Genomic DNA, 15,390 nt, shown 5'->3' on the forward strand with positions numbered 1-15,390 from the left:
CAGAACTAGCAATAGAAGAACATAAAAGAAGATTCACTTATATTAGAAATAAGCTTAAAGATCAAATCTGGTTGTAAATATTCACCACTCAGAATGGTTGAAGAGCTTAACAATCGGGTGCGAACAGAGAGAGAGAGAGCTCACGTACGAACAGAGAGAGAGAGAGATCACGTACGGTGTTTCAAGCTTTCAGCACAGGTCAAGTATATTGGAGAAAGAATCTTTGTTTTAAAATGCTCTTAACACCTGAGTGTCTGTCTTGTTTTGGTAAAATTGAGAAACAATTATTTATGGCAAAATAATTTGTTCTAAGTTCTTCCTTTTTTTTGTATTTGAATAAAAGAAGAGAAATTATTATTTCATTTTACATAAAAATAATTATTTTGTGTTTTTGTTAGATAAAGCCATCACTTTTTTTTAATAGGTACTTATTACATCATGTGTATATGGTAAGAGATATTTATTTCCAATAACATAAAGAATAAAATTTCATAAAACAATTAGCAACAATGACATAAACATCACCCCGTCTCTTTCTGTGGTTAATGTTTCTTAGGTTATAGGAGATAAAATTATTTCTTACTTACACATAAAAATGTGTAAGTTCCACATTTTTTTTTTCTCTTTATATGACTCTACATGACTCGTATATTTTTATGTATGTGTTGGAGATAAAATTATCTCTAATAACATGAATAATATCAAATTTAATACATCAAACTCATCTACAATTTCTTGAAGGCTATTTCCACCTATTGTGATTAGTTCATAATTAGTTAAGTTTAAAATTAATTAAATTAATTTATTTAGCCAGCAGTTCGTTATTGATTCATTACTTTCTCTTATTTTATATAAATCACATCATCTACTGTTTCTTTTTCTGTAAACAATCACATCATTTACTTTAATATAATAAAAAAAAAAGAGTGGGATATCTTTGCACTATATTTTTTTGGAAAGTACCTATATACTATTTTTCTTCTTGGGATAAATTATTTTGTCATCGTTTAATTTTATATTAAAATAATTCTTCAGAAATTATTTACGGAAAAAATATGTATTATTTTAAATGACACATTTTATATTTTTCACTCTCACAAAAAGATGGGACTCATATCATTAAAAGAAAATTCACACACACTCTCTCCCATAATCTATCTCTTTCTCTTACTTAAAATGACACAACTTTGTGTTCTTTAAAATAAAACACATTTTTCTCATTATTTATATTCTTAAAATAATCACTTTGAATTTTTTTCCAAATCTCAATGTAATTCTCTCAAATTTATTCGCTTCAATTTTTTTCTCCTCGAATTTATTTGCTCCACTTCTGTATAATAAATTTGAATAGATTATCTTAGAACCAACTTGATCATTTATTTTACTCCCCTTTAAACATTGATACATAGCATTTTTAAATTCTTTTAAATTTTAAATTCAAACTTTCTGAAAATTAATTATCCATTGCTTCTTTATTGACTTCTACTTGAATTATATATATATATATATATATATCCTTTATAATTTCAAATAACTTGTCTTTAATATATACTTGTTAAATTTTACCTAATTTAAAATACTAATGTATGTAATTTATTTATTTTTTTGATAAACTACCGATATCTTTCACAGGAAGTAATATTGTTTAGGACAGTTTCATAATTAAGACTTTAAATCTCTCCTAAAGAAAATTGAATACATACTCACCTCACTTATTTAGCTCTCATACATCAAATAAGTTATCATTATACATAATTTTTTAACCCATGCAAGTGAAGTGGCGGTGCTTATTCGGTACTAACGGTGCAAGAATGCACCTTTGATAATGCATGAGAACCGAGAGAAATTAGATGCATGTGATTGCATGATCGAATATATGGAGGTGAATGATTGCATTCTATCATCTTTACGAGAAAAATAAATGATTTTATTTTATTATTCTTTTAGAATCGGGCTGAGAGGGGACATGATTCTTGCGTTAAGTCTACTCAATTGTATCACCTTTATGTGATTGGCCTAAAATAGAAATTAAATTTATGTTTTTTATTCTTCTTAAAGAGTGTAAATTAACCCTCGTGGGGAGACAAAAAATAATAAAATGGATAACTTATTTTGAGCAATTTTCTCCGCGGGACGTTTAATAGAGATGAATTTATTCATGCCCGTAAATCATGATTTTCAAAAATATAGCGAGAAAGTTATATTTTTAAAAATGGTATCAAAAAATTATTTGATAAGCAAAAATATTAGGGGAATTTTTTTTCCAAAAATACCATCCCTTTAGGAGACATTTTGAAAAAAAAATTGTACACAAAACAAAATTCCAAAAAAAAATTCAGAAATTTTATACCAAACTTGAATAAATAGGATTGCCACTACTACTTTATTGGGAATTTCTAAAAATTTCCCCTACCAAACACCCCTCAATAAAATCTCACCATCAATAATTAAACTAAATTATTTTGTTACTTGTCATAAAATAAATTAATATTTGTGTTCCAAACTGGAATTACGTGAAGTGGAATTAAGGTCGAATTCTATTTTCAAAAATAATTTTTTTAGAATAAAAAATATGTTTGATAAAGTTTGTTTTTTAAAAATAGTTCTAAAAATTATAATTACTTTTATTTTTTAAAATCAAATTTAAAGATCAAGTCTAAATTATTTTTGTTTTGTATTTTGACTTTTTAAATTTTAAAATACAAAAAATACTTGATTCCATAACTATTCTGAAAAACAATTTTAATAAAAAAAAATCCAAATACAATCAAACACATAAGCCATGGTATGAACAGAAATTGGGTTTACGAGGAAAAAATTTGGTGCACCAGGGTGTTTTCTTTTACTAAAAATGAAAAAATTTAAGACTTCAAGGAAAATATAAAAAAATACATACGAAAAAAGAGAGAAAAACAATTATTTCTTAATAAAAAAGAATATCGTGCTCCCGACGAACCAAATTATTTTCGCCTTATACATAAGGGAAATCATTATTATATGTTACGGGAAGAAATCTCTCCCGTGTAATACATAGTTATAATATTAAAAAAAATATCTCTCCTCAATTATCAGTCAGGTGACAGAGAAAAAATAATAATTTTACCATTATAATTACAGAAAAATATTCCTGCAGTTACTGCAGATAAGTTATTTGTATTTACTCCCAAAACGACGTCGTTTGGGTATTAAAATATTAAAAATTTATAATTATAAGAACTAGAATAACCCTGAAATAAAATAAAATTACAAAGATATCAAGATTTTCGTCCCAAAACGACGTCGTATTGGACTTACTGCAGATAACTTATCTGCAGTGACTGCAAAAACAGGAACTATGAGATAAGATATTGTTACTACCAAATAATGTTACTACCAATGTTATTACAATATCTTAACCGTTGATTCTGTCAATAAGCGGTTATCATTTATTACGAATTAATAATTAATTAATGAGTTTAATTTGTGAAAATAATAACCGTTGATTGGTGAAAATTAACGGTTAAGATATGATACTAACATTGATAATAACATTATTTGGTAGTAACAATATCATATCCCTATAATTATATACTACTCTGTAATATATAATGGAGGAAGATATTGTAACAACCAATTAGGGTTACTACTTACTACCAATTAATTTCACCGTTAGAACGATTATATTGATTCAACGGTTATATTTATTTCCATCTTTATATGGTTATGATTCCCCACATTTAATACTTTATATTTATTTTTACCTTTGTATAGCTATAATTTTCCATATTTAATGCTTTCACATTAAATATGAGAAATCATAAACATACAAAATTGAAAATAAATATATCTGTTGGATCAATATAATCGATCTAACGGTAAAATTGATTGGTTGTAACATAAATATAATCATACAAAAATAAAAATAAATATAACTCTAATTGGTTGTTATAAGATCCTATCTCATGTATGATTACGGGGGAAGTTAAGATTTAGTAGTAAGAGGTAGTAAGTATAACCTCCCCGGAACCCGGGAAAGGTTATACTTACTACTTTATTTTTTTACTACCTCTTACTCTCAAATCTTAACCATTAATTTTTGACAATCTAATAGTCATAATTTCTTAAAAATTAATAATTAATTAATAAATATGATCCATAAATTATAACTATTGATTAACAAAAATTAACGATTAAAATTTAATTGTATAAAAAAGGGGCAGTAAGTATATACTCCCGGAACCTATACTTCAACATATAAAGTTGTAACAGAAACATTGGGGCACCAATGATCGAGGGGTCAACGAGGAAGAGAAAAATGGGGGACAGAAAGGAGAAAATTCCAAAGAAACCTGCGACAAAATGGCCTCAAATCAAACCCAAAAAGAATCTTCAGACTACCCGCTTCCGAGATATCGATCTCTTCACGGTTCCAATTCCATCCCTCTCTTTCTGGTTTTTTTTTTTTTTAATAAATCTCTAACTTGATAACGGGATTATTATCATTTGATTGGATTGCAATGAAACAATGGTGAAATGTGAACTGTGCTTCTTCCAATTCAGTTTTGAAAAGATACCCACTTTGACTCTTCATAAGAAATTAAAAGTTTTGGCTTAGTTATGTTCGATGCATGACTTCTATCAACCTTATCTATAATGGAGTAATTGTAACTTGTAAGGGTAAATAAATGCCTTGCTTCCACTTTATTTTGTTGTTTGTTCTAACCTATACTCTAGAAAGTGCACTACCCATTTTTTATTTTTTTGTGGCCTTCAAATGAAAAGTGTTAACAGATGCTTTCTTTAAAGCTAATTTTAACATGGGGTTTTCACCGTAGATTCAGATTATTGATGATTGATTCGAAGTCAGTTGAAATTTTTAAATTTTTTTGCGGACTCTTTAGGAACTCAAATTGGAGAAGTCTCAGTTATAAAACTTAAATTGGCTTAAGGAAAGTCTCAAGAAGGAGGAAAATCTCATTAGATGTAGTATGTATAACATGACATATTGTAAGAAAATTTGTTTACTAGCACGCAGCTTGGTAGAGTGTGACGGTAAGATTGGGCATAGATGAAATAGGGATTCTTAATTCTTTGTTAACTGAGGGATCTATCTTGCTTATGCTCCTGAAGTTTTTAACTAAGGTGGATTGACAATATTTTAATGTTCCAAAACAAAAATTATACTGTGTCACAATAGGTAATGTCTGCTTATTTGAAATGTAGACATGTGCTTTATATTATTCTCCAATAATTCTTATTTTAATAACTTTTTGATTTAAGAATTCAGGTCCAGAATTTTTTTACCTCTGCTGAATCAAAGGCATTCATTAAAACAGCTGAGGCAATTGGTTTTGCTCATCAAGGGAGTCTGGGTCCAGCTAAAGGTGAAGCTTACAGAGATAATGATCGAATCTCAGTGAATGATGCTGTCCTTGCAGATGCAATTTGGGAGTCTGGACTTAGCAAACTATTCTCTGATATAAGAATTCGAGGGAAGGCTGCTGTAGGTCTGAATCCAAATATTAGATTCTATAGGTTGGTTTTTTTTCCCTCTATCTCTTAGACAAAAGTTTCTTGCAGAGAAGTTAGTATAATTTTTCATTTTGCTAAAGCTGTTCTTGTGACATTGCATTTTCATTCATGCTAATGGAAAACACCTCTGATTTCTTTAAATTTGGTTCTGAGAAAAATGTAGATGCTTCAAATGCATTACCTTCACTAATGACTTTGCACTTCTGCATTTTCAGGTACAAGGTTGGTCAACGCTTTGGACGACATATTGATGAAAGTGTTGATCTTGGAGATGGAAAACACACTTACTATACTTTGCTAGTGTATTTAAGTGGTGGTCCTGGTGAACTTAAATCAAAGCCCAAAAATGATTCCAGCAACCCCACAGATTCTTCTTTTGATCCTTTAGTTGGAGGAGAAACAGTCTTCTATGGTCCAAGAAATAGCACTGTAGCTGAGGTGGATTATTGATTTAATTTTAGTGAAATATGGGTTGATAATATTTCATTTTCTTTAAAATAAGTTTGAATTTTTACTTAATGCAAATTTTGGAATTTGGCTATATGCTATTGCTTTGGGGTTGCTAAAATATCAATTTTACAGGTGGCTCCTACTGAGGGGATGGCACTCCTGCATCTTCATGGAGATAAATGCTTGTTGCATGAAGCCAGAAATGTCACTAAGGGTGTCAAATATGTGCTTCGTTCGGATGTAGTGTTTGTTTGAAGAATGGTTCATGTATTGTACCAAATAATCTGGTATATTCTTCTCCTGTAGGCTTTCTCTTCGTTAGTTATCACTTAAATTTTTTTGTATTATTTTGATTTTCAATGTTGGTAATATTTTCTGTATATGGAAACTTATGCCACATATAATTTATTGTCAAATGTGAACAAAATAGGGAAATCTAGGGAAATACGATACCAAACTTATGGTTGAATTCTAGAAGTATATACAGGGGATCAATTCATGCTTGGATCAATACATGCTGAGTCATCAAATCAGTTATGGGAGAATATTCCCAAATTTGTGAGTGGGAATTGGTTAGTAAACGTGGTCAAGTTGTTACTGCTGAGCTGTTAGAATAAATAGGAGATAGTAGGTGGATGGAAGTATCTTTTGGGATTTGGAACCTTGGACACCTTAGGGTGATTTGGGAGAGATTTGGGGCTCTAGAATTCCTCTAGAATTATCCTTTACTGTTTGTCTCTGTAATGTGTCTTGCTCAGTGTCTCTGTAATTGTCTTTTGCTTATTATATAAAAAATCTGATTATTCATACCAAAGTCATTGTTCTTTGTGTTATTTCTGTATTTGAGTAGAAGTCCTTATCAAAATCATTTTGAAAAAGTCATAGAGGTGGGAAAATATGGTTAATTAAATCAGCTACCTACTCAGAACCTTATAAAAAAAGGGCAGCCTGGTACTATATTATAAAGCTTCTGCTACTGGAATACTATATGATTATCTATATGTTTTTCCAGAAATGAGGAATAATTTTTTGGATACTTGAAGTTGAATATTATGGGAAAGTATTATATTTTTTACCCCATTGAAGAATTCTGATGATAATTCCTAATTTCTGGATATCTGTTTGTAGTTTTTTTGGCTTCTGTTGATCTATCCAATCCACGATTTCTGGTTCTTTAATGTGACTGCACTGTTTAGTAGTGGGCCTGGGGAAGCATTTTCCTGATGATCTTTTGAGATGTTTAGGTTAAATTTCTAAAGATGGTGCCTCTTGTGTTCTGTTTAGGTTAAAGTTGATGCACGTTTTTGTGTTGTTATCATATCCTAAATACTAGAAGACATTTTCCGACATGAAATTCCTGTAAAATTTTAAACCATTGCAAACATTTTTAATCAGACTTATTGAGTGTAAGACATCATTAAGCTGAGCCTTAACTAGTGCTTCTCATGATCTTGTTTGCGGTTTGAAATTCACATTTTGTATGATTGCTGCATATTCTTTTAGCTTTTGGACTAAAAATTTGTCTGTACGTTGTACACCTTAAGCATATGTAGAATGAAAGAGGCTTGGGGTCCATCAACATGGAACGGAAGGCTTAGTTACAAGATTACAACCCCTATTAAGCATAAAAAAGTATCATAAATTGGATGTACGTGTAATTATCAAAAGATATCATTAGACAACCTCGTGCTTGTGTGCACAATAAACATTTTTCTTTTGCCATTCATAAAATGAGGTATATAAGCATAATGACATTTATTTAAACATGAGTAGTATAATGACGAAAATGGTGACAAAGTAGGGGAAAATCAGGGCAAATTAGTCTCTAATCTCTGTTTCTCTCAATTCGCAATCCTGCAATTAACTCTCACTTCTCCATCTTCAGAGCCTCTCAAATTTCCAAGTTTAATCATTGAAGTTGCAAACTCTTTGAAGAACAAACTCTGGTCTTTTGCAAATGCTTCAACAATCCACCTAGTTCTGTAATCACCAAAAAGTGATTGATCAGAAGAAAACACACCTTTTCCGACCAACAGTTGTTTGTAATAGTCATTGTCAAACACTGATGCTGTTGAGTCGAGGAACTGTCCTGCGCTGTGGTTGTTGTTCGGTTTTGGACATTTCTTTCTTAGGTCTAGTGCAAACTCAGTTTTCATACTTGGATCACTGTCATGCAATGAACTAAAATTACGAAGACGAGCCTCAAAGGAAGAACAATGTGAAAAGCCTAGAGTGTGACCTCCAGATAAAGTAACCATATCTTTAACTCCCAACCCTCTCTTGGCGAAGCTCTGAATGAGTTGGCTCACATTGGAGGTTGGACCGGGTAAGTTGATGGTATCAGATGCCATTGACACCCTTCCATCTTTCCTTCCTTTTAGTACATTCCAATATGGACCTCCAGACTGTCAAAGTAAATAAGAAAAATTGACCTTGTAATAAGTAACTTACATTCACTTGTCTCAAGATATGCTAATGTTCCATGGAGGGATTATTATGCAAAAATAGAGATCAATATCTAACATGCTGAATATCTTGGATTATAATTTATATGCTATTCAAGATTCTGAACGAGTGATCAGAGTACATATAGAAATTTCTGATATTTCATGCAGCATGCCTTTGGGTATTATCCAAAATTATTAAGTGACTTGGATTCTTTTAATGGAATATTTTATGAGACCACCAAATATGTGTATTCTTAGTCGGGCATCTAAGATACAGTTATTGGATAAAATGACTCATAAAAAAATACCAAGATTATAGCAGGTCTAAACTAGTTTGGAGACTTGGGTGTGTTACCATGGCTACTACATCTCTAGCTGAAATGGCAATTATATCAGCACAAGAAACAGTGCGTGGGCAAGCCAATTCAAGCTTAGCTTTAGCATCATCAATCACATAGAACGATCGAACTGAGATATTAGGAGGGCCGTCTTTCTCTGCTTGGTTAGTGGCAGTTGAGTCCAGCAATATTGATGCATCACATCCCTATCATTGAACATTAATCATAACAAGAGGATGATTACACACCCATTGGCCATCAAAATACTTAACCAGCATGAACATTGTGTGTATGTGTGTGTGTGTTTTTGAGATTGAGAGATCATACCCTTATGAAACAGTCATGGAAGAACATCCTCAAGATACGAGCTGGGACTTTTGGGTCATGCATAGAAGCATTGAGAACCGTCTCTGAAATTACTTTTTCCAATTGTGGACATGTTTGGTCATAGTAATGAGCATGAAGTTCAGCTTTGGATACAGAAAATATTGTCAAGAGGAGGAAAACGATTGGAAAGATGTTTTTTGCTGGCAGAGGAGCCATATGATAAATCAGATTAGAACTCGAGAATTAGAAAATGTTGATTAGATGAGAACTTCATGAAAAGATATATATAGAATAGAAGTGAACGATTTTAGCAAACACATGCTTATTTCTGAATTATTCTACTTTGAAGCCACTCAAGGTTGGAATATTAGCCTAGAAGTACAGACTTTTGACTCACCTTTTGTTCTGCTTTAAGACTAGTATATCAATCCACCTAGACACATCTTTGATAATTGATTAAGGGGATGTTATGGTTTTGTTTTCCTTGTAAGAATAGGTTTTTCCTTATTCAGGTGTACCGCATGAAAGTACATCATTGTTAGGTAACATACTACTTCCTTAGTTGTTCTGTTGGTGTATACCTTTCAGGTTAGTTCAGTTAAGCTATAAAGTTGATGAGAGATGGAGTACAAAATTCTGCACTAACAAATTGCCTCCTTTATGCGGGAAGTTTCCTTTTATCTGATGTTCGGGTAATTACAAAGGAAATCAGAATTAATCGAAAGGAATATTTTTTGAACATTCATTTTTCCGCTTGAATCATTGAAGATATTGAGACTATTCTTAGTTATAAATGACATGCTAATAACAGCAATGAATTAAAAAAAAATTATGCAAATATATTGTTTTGCCGTTGATTATTTGGTTTAGCTCAGTTATTTAAACATATAGTTTTTTAAATAATATGGTTATTTTTGGTATTTGAAAATGTACAACACTCAAAAAAATTTATTTAAATTATGTATATTATTCAATATTTGAACTATTAAATTTGTATCATGTTAGTACTAGGAAAATCAAAATCTTCATTCGGCTTGCGTTAATAAAAAGTTGATCTTAGTAAAGCAGGTTGATGGAAAAGTCTATAAGTAGCACAAGGATGGAAGGATTATTATAAGATATTGTAGGACTGACAAATATATAGAAAGGATGAACTTCAAATTGGATCACAAGGGATGATAAAAACATTATTAATTCATTAAGATGTATAAAAAATTATTAAAGTTATCCAACCTATATATGACTTTTTAATAAATAGATATGATCATGTTTAGCGCAATATTTTTTTTAAAGCTAAAAGTTAACAGTAGATAAAAGCTCAAAGATTAAAACTCAAAGCTATTCGGTGATTTTATAAAAATTGTAGGTAAACATTATTTAAAATTTAAATTTAAAATGAATCATTTGATAAAATAACTTACATAAACTTTGTTTTTAATTGAAATTATTAACACAGTAAAAATAAAAAATAAAATTTCTAAAGATGAGTTTTTTTAAAAAAATAAATTAAATCCGAGAATAAAAGAGAGCTTCATGTGAAAAAATTGTGATGAAAAACTAAAAATTTTATTATCAAAAAGCACCGACAGAACTCTAAAAAAAAGTTTCGTGGTCGTGTAGCCCAATAACAAAGCAGCAATTTTAATTGTTGACTGAGTCCAACCCGACCAAAAATAAGCCCAACCCAGGCCCGGTCCACATCATATATATATATATATATATATATATATATATATATATATATATATATATAGAGGCAGGATCCTTTGACACCGGTGTCAAATTTGAAGTTTGACACTCATCTAAGAGTCGTTGGATCAAAAATGATTAACGACTCTGATTTGTAAGCATGTGACACCATTGATATTTTTTTATCTAATGGCTCTCAGATGAGGTGTCACATTTCAAATTTGACACTGGTGTCAAAGGATCCTACCTCATATATAGGCGGGATCCTTTGACACCTCATTTGAGAGCCGTTAGATAAAAAAAAGATCAACGACTCTTATTTGTAATCATGTGACACCATTGATATTTTTTGATCTAACGGTTATCAGATGAGGTGTCAAACTTCAAATTTTACACCGGTGTCAAAGGATCCTGCCTCATATATATATATATATATATATATATATATATATATATATATATAATATTTATATATATAATATTTTCTCATGTTATAGAAGAGTTGTTCTCTCTTATCAGCTACCCTTCGATTTTTGTGCAATATTTTTTTTGTTTTTTTATTTTTTTAATAAATGTGGCCCCCCATAAAAAGTATTATAGCATGAGATATCTATCTCCTACTGCATGATAAAATCAAAACCCTTAGTTTATTTTAACTAAATGAACTTAGGGATAATTTTTATTTGTTTGCAAATTTCAGTGTCATCCATGGCTAGTATTAAATGTTTAATATCGATTTTGGGACTTTCGAAAATAAAATACAGTTTTTAGGATAAAGTCCTAAAGTCAATAGTAGAGATTTAAAGTTGATATTAAGGTGTTCAAAAATAACTGTTAGTGACACTGGTAATTCTGTAGAAAGAAAAATTACACAAGTGAAACTAGTTTATAATTACTCTCCGTTATTAATAGGTTCGTTTACAGTATAATAAGCTAAGGGTTTTATTATTATCATGTTACATAATCTAAGAAAATTTTTCTACACACACAATTAAGAGGTGAGGTCCACATATTTTTTTGTTCTCTTTCATGATTCCACCTTCTCTCTTTTTTTTATTGTAAGGATAGAAAAATGTTCTTATATCATGTAACATTATAATAATAAAACCCATAAACTAAAGTATAGCAAAGATTAAACGAGTGTAATTTTCAAAGAAATACAGTGTAATTTAAATCTCTTTAAATACAAAATGTGATTTACCCTCCGTCAACATTAAATACTCCAATTTTTTTTTTTGTAAATTTAAATACTCCATTTTAGCTTCGTTCACATCAACTCCCATGTGAAATATTTGTACAAAGGAATCGCAAAATATTCAGAACAAACCCCTAGTATTTAATAAATCAGTTCTTTAGTTGGTCCATAGAAGGTGGATTTCTTCAACCAAATGTTACAAATCGTGCAGTTAGCATTTTTTGAACTGCTAAATTAGTTGTTTTGAACTGTTATTTCCTATTTTTTGCTCTTACGAATATTTTCTATATTCACACTCGCGTGATATTTTATTTTTCATTCTATCGCATGTTCATTCAATTTGGTTCTCAGGGCATGTTTGGTACATAGTACAGAATAAAGTTTCATAGTATAAGACTTGATTAAATTTTAATACTATCCTACATTTAGTATGGTATTGTATAAGATAATATCCTTCAATATTTTAAAAATTAATATATTAAAAAAAATTATTTTGATATATTAATATTGAAATGATATATTAGTTCTTGAAAATTGCACTTTTAAGCAACATTAATACATCAACCCCTTATCAGGCCTAACTCTACACCCTTAGACTTGATTAAGTTATACATCATTTTAATGTATAAAGAGATCCTACTATATAAACTTATACTATACGATGGTCACGGTATACCTTTATTATCATTTCGGATCTAATTCAGTCCCTTTTTTTATAACAAAAAATTTTCATTCATAATAGGTACCTTGAGAAGGACGCGTTGTGGTCAGTAAAGCGTGGGTACACGTGTGGACCAACCACTAAACTCCCCCCACAGATCGACACGTGTAGAGGGGCATCCTATTCTACCCATAAGAGAGGGTCCCACAAAATCCTAGGGACACGTGCCTCAAAAATAACAATCACATGACCGAATCTCGTGGCCCAACTTCAACCACTCACCATGCTACACGGACCACCTTACTTTTCCCATCCACATTTATGGGCCCCACTGCATAACACGTGCACAAACAACATCAAAACCACTTCATGGACCCCACTTCTCTCGTTGATGCATATACTTAAGGGTCAGCTAGTACCCCCACACCGCTAACCTCACCCTCCCACGAGTTATCGGTTAACACTTAACCCACCTAGCACGTGCATACTCGACCCCGCACGACCCCACTTTTTTGAGCTCAAAAGTCCAATTTTCTTTCGCTTCTCGTCCAGTTATTTATTCCCAATAACAAGATTAAAAGATAAAAGAATAAAAATAAAAATGGAAATTAATGCAAATCAAGAGTTTGGAGACAAAGGAGGCCTAAATAAAGAGTCTTGAAATATGTTCCTAAGCATTAACCAAAAACAAACAAAACACAGATGGCAGAAACTATCTCTGTCCTTTAGTTCCCAAATATTAAAAAAAAAAAAAAAAAAAAAAAAACCCTAAAGTCAAAACCTTTTTCCTCCCACATGCTGCTAGTGCTACAATTCTCAAGCCTTTGAAGTGGGAGGTAGTGGTTCTGAATTTGAAGCAGAGCGACCCAAGAATTGAAGCTCTTTCTTGTCATAGATTTCCAAAGAGAAATCCCTGAGCGTCTGAGTGGTGGTAGCACTGGAGGATGAGGTAACTGTAGTACTAGTAGTAGTTCCTGAGCTCAAACTAGGAGCCAAAGTGGATGAAGAGTTAGCAGAACCCAATGCAGAGGCAGAGGCAGAGGCACCATTTGAAGTGGACCCGGAAGAAGGCTTCACCATCACCTGACCTAATTGGTCACCATGTTGCATCTGCATAGCAGAAACAAAATCCGAAATGGGTCTTGCTTGTACATTAAAAAACGGTGCTGCAGTTGCAGGAATGGCCCAGTACTGAGGCTGGTTTCCACCATTCGGGAACATTAAGAAAGGCCCTGTACCATTAGACCCACCGCCGCCACCCACAGGCCACAAAGGGACTAGTGCGCCGCCGCCACCATTACCACCACCACCACCGTATGCGGTTTGTGCAATTGGTGCAAGCCCTGAAGACACTGAAACTTGATCGTTCACATCAATGAACTCACTGTTCGATGCTCTTCTCCTTCGCTTCCTCGGGGTATCTTCTCCATCTGGCCTCGCTGGCGATGATGTTGGAATCTTTAGGGTGCCGCCGACGGACACAGCGATGGCCGGGATCGTTCCGGTACCGGTGGCTTCTATAATCGCCGGTTCAGCTTGCTCAAGCAACCACCGGATTGTTTCCCCGTCGGACTTGTGGCCCAGCTCCCGGGTCAGCTGGAAGATCCTGGCGGCGCACGTCGCCGGCATTCGGATTCTCCGGCCGCGGCCCTCCACCTTCGTGTGGCGGTCCTTCGACGGTTTCCTCGCCACCGCCAGCGTTGACGTAGTCAACGGCATCGGAATAACGCTCACCGGAAGAGGCTCTTCCAGGCTTTGCTCCGTGTCCGTGACCTCTTCTTTCAGTGCAGCCATCGGCGGTTGCTCCGGCGGCTCCACCACCATTGGCGTCGCCGTCTCGGAGGGAGAGACATCGACACTGTGGGTGTCCTCTTCTTCGCTGAAATGGCCATCACGGGTAGGATTCGCTTCCATCCTTAGTGAAAAAAAAAAATTCCCAGAAATTCTTAAATTAAAAAAGACCCAGAAAAGTATGATCAAAACCCATATAATAAACAGGGAAAAGATTTTAAATTTATGAATTTAAGAAGCAGTAAAAATTCAAATCTATTTTGGAGGGGCTACTGTGTGTGTTTTGCAGGGGCAGAAATCAAGAACAACAGAGAAGCAGAGTTTTGATACGTTGACTGTGCTTTGAAGCAATGAAGCTTTCCTGCACTCCAAAGGATTAGAAAGACTAATTGAGAATTGGAAGAGTGGTTATTCTAATTAAAAAATTATACGTAAAAATAAAATAAAATAGGAGACAACAAGAAACACAGAGAAACAAACCCTAACAATGGAAGAGAGCCCCACTTAACCGCATTAGATGAGAGGGTCCCTCAGGCTCAGGTCTGTATTTATTTGCACGGTTAAATAGAATCAACGGCTGGATACACTCTACACATCAGATGGGCCACTAGGATGTGAGCCCCATCTTTAGTGCGGATTACTGTTCCTCTTGTAGATTTTTTGCCTAATTGATAACAATTTGCCATATTCCATAAAAAAAAAAAAAAAAAAATTTCCAAATGTGTTGCTAGGTAACGGGGAAAGTTATTACACTTTTTAATGATAATTAATATTTTATTAGTTGAAAAGTTTTTAAGAAGAAAGAAACATTCATATCTAAAAAGTTGTTTTTTAATTATAAATCCCTTTTTTATTTAAGAGTATGTTAATGATAAACGTCGGTGAAGTATAAAACTTTGGCAACCAACACTACTTATTTAATTTATTTTTTAAAAGATATTTCAAATCAATGTGATCAATTCCGTATATTAATCATATTGG

The 15,390-nt window shown here is 32.5% G+C and overlaps 4 protein-coding genes across 7 annotated transcripts in view; 1 reads left to right on the top strand and 3 right to left on the bottom strand.

Moving 5' to 3' along the window:
• Positions 1 to 214, bottom strand: part of LOC133292592 (MADS-box protein AGL42-like) — a 37,617-nt gene extending 37,403 nt beyond the window's left edge. For both annotated transcript variants that reach the window (XM_061491043.1, XM_061491117.1), the window contains exon 1: positions 86 to 214. The gene's annotated coding sequence lies outside the window, so the exon portion shown is untranslated. The remainder of the gene's footprint in view (positions 1 to 85) is intronic.
• A 4,039-nt stretch (positions 215 to 4,253) lies between these two features.
• On the top strand, positions 4,254 to 7,214 carry LOC133292964 (uncharacterized). 2 transcript variants are annotated; one of them, XM_061491568.1, is made up of 5 exons: positions 4,254 to 4,405; positions 5,267 to 5,514; positions 5,727 to 5,949; positions 6,094 to 6,248; positions 7,090 to 7,214. In XM_061491568.1, the coding sequence occupies exons 1-4, from the start codon at positions 4,265 to 4,267 to the stop codon at positions 6,214 to 6,216; spliced, it is 735 nt and encodes a 244-aa protein (XP_061347552.1). In that variant the 5' UTR covers positions 4,254 to 4,264; the 3' UTR covers positions 6,217 to 6,248; positions 7,090 to 7,214. The 2 variants fall into 2 exon arrangements, with proteins under 2 accessions (XP_061347552.1, XP_061347481.1); XM_061491497.1 differs by lacking the exon at positions 7,090 to 7,214 and having other exon boundaries at positions 6,094 to 6,718.
• A 563-nt stretch (positions 7,215 to 7,777) lies between these two features.
• On the bottom strand, positions 7,778 to 9,308 carry LOC133293243 (peroxidase 66). The gene is made up of 3 exons (XM_061491805.1): positions 9,074 to 9,308; positions 8,764 to 8,952; positions 7,778 to 8,366 (listed from the first exon to the last, which is right to left on the bottom strand). Exons 1-3 carry the CDS (start codon positions 9,287 to 9,289, stop codon positions 7,803 to 7,805), a joined length of 969 nt encoding a protein of 322 aa, XP_061347789.1. The 5' UTR covers positions 9,290 to 9,308; the 3' UTR covers positions 7,778 to 7,802.
• A 3,965-nt stretch (positions 9,309 to 13,273) lies between these two features.
• LOC133292453 (transcription factor TCP19) lies at positions 13,274 to 15,126 on the bottom strand. 2 transcript variants are annotated; one of them, XM_061490900.1, is made up of 3 exons: positions 14,890 to 15,108; positions 14,683 to 14,770; positions 13,274 to 14,533 (listed from the first exon to the last, which is right to left on the bottom strand). In XM_061490900.1, the coding sequence occupies exon 3, from the start codon at positions 14,530 to 14,532 to the stop codon at positions 13,435 to 13,437; it is 1,098 nt and encodes a 365-aa protein (XP_061346884.1). In that variant the 5' UTR covers position 14,533; positions 14,683 to 14,770; positions 14,890 to 15,108; the 3' UTR covers positions 13,274 to 13,434. The 2 variants fall into 2 exon arrangements, with proteins under 2 accessions (XP_061346884.1, XP_061346933.1); XM_061490949.1 differs by having other exon boundaries at positions 13,274 to 13,571; positions 13,719 to 15,126.
• Positions 15,127 to 15,390: the final 264 nt, after the last annotated feature.

The sequence above is a fragment of the Gastrolobium bilobum genome, unplaced genomic scaffold, assembly GCF_033153095.1.
Source record: "Gastrolobium bilobum isolate Gb01-03AN ecotype WA unplaced genomic scaffold, APGP_CSIRO_Gbil_v1 utg77129, whole genome shotgun sequence".
Lineage (NCBI taxonomy): Eukaryota > Viridiplantae > Streptophyta > Magnoliopsida > Fabales > Fabaceae > Gastrolobium > Gastrolobium bilobum.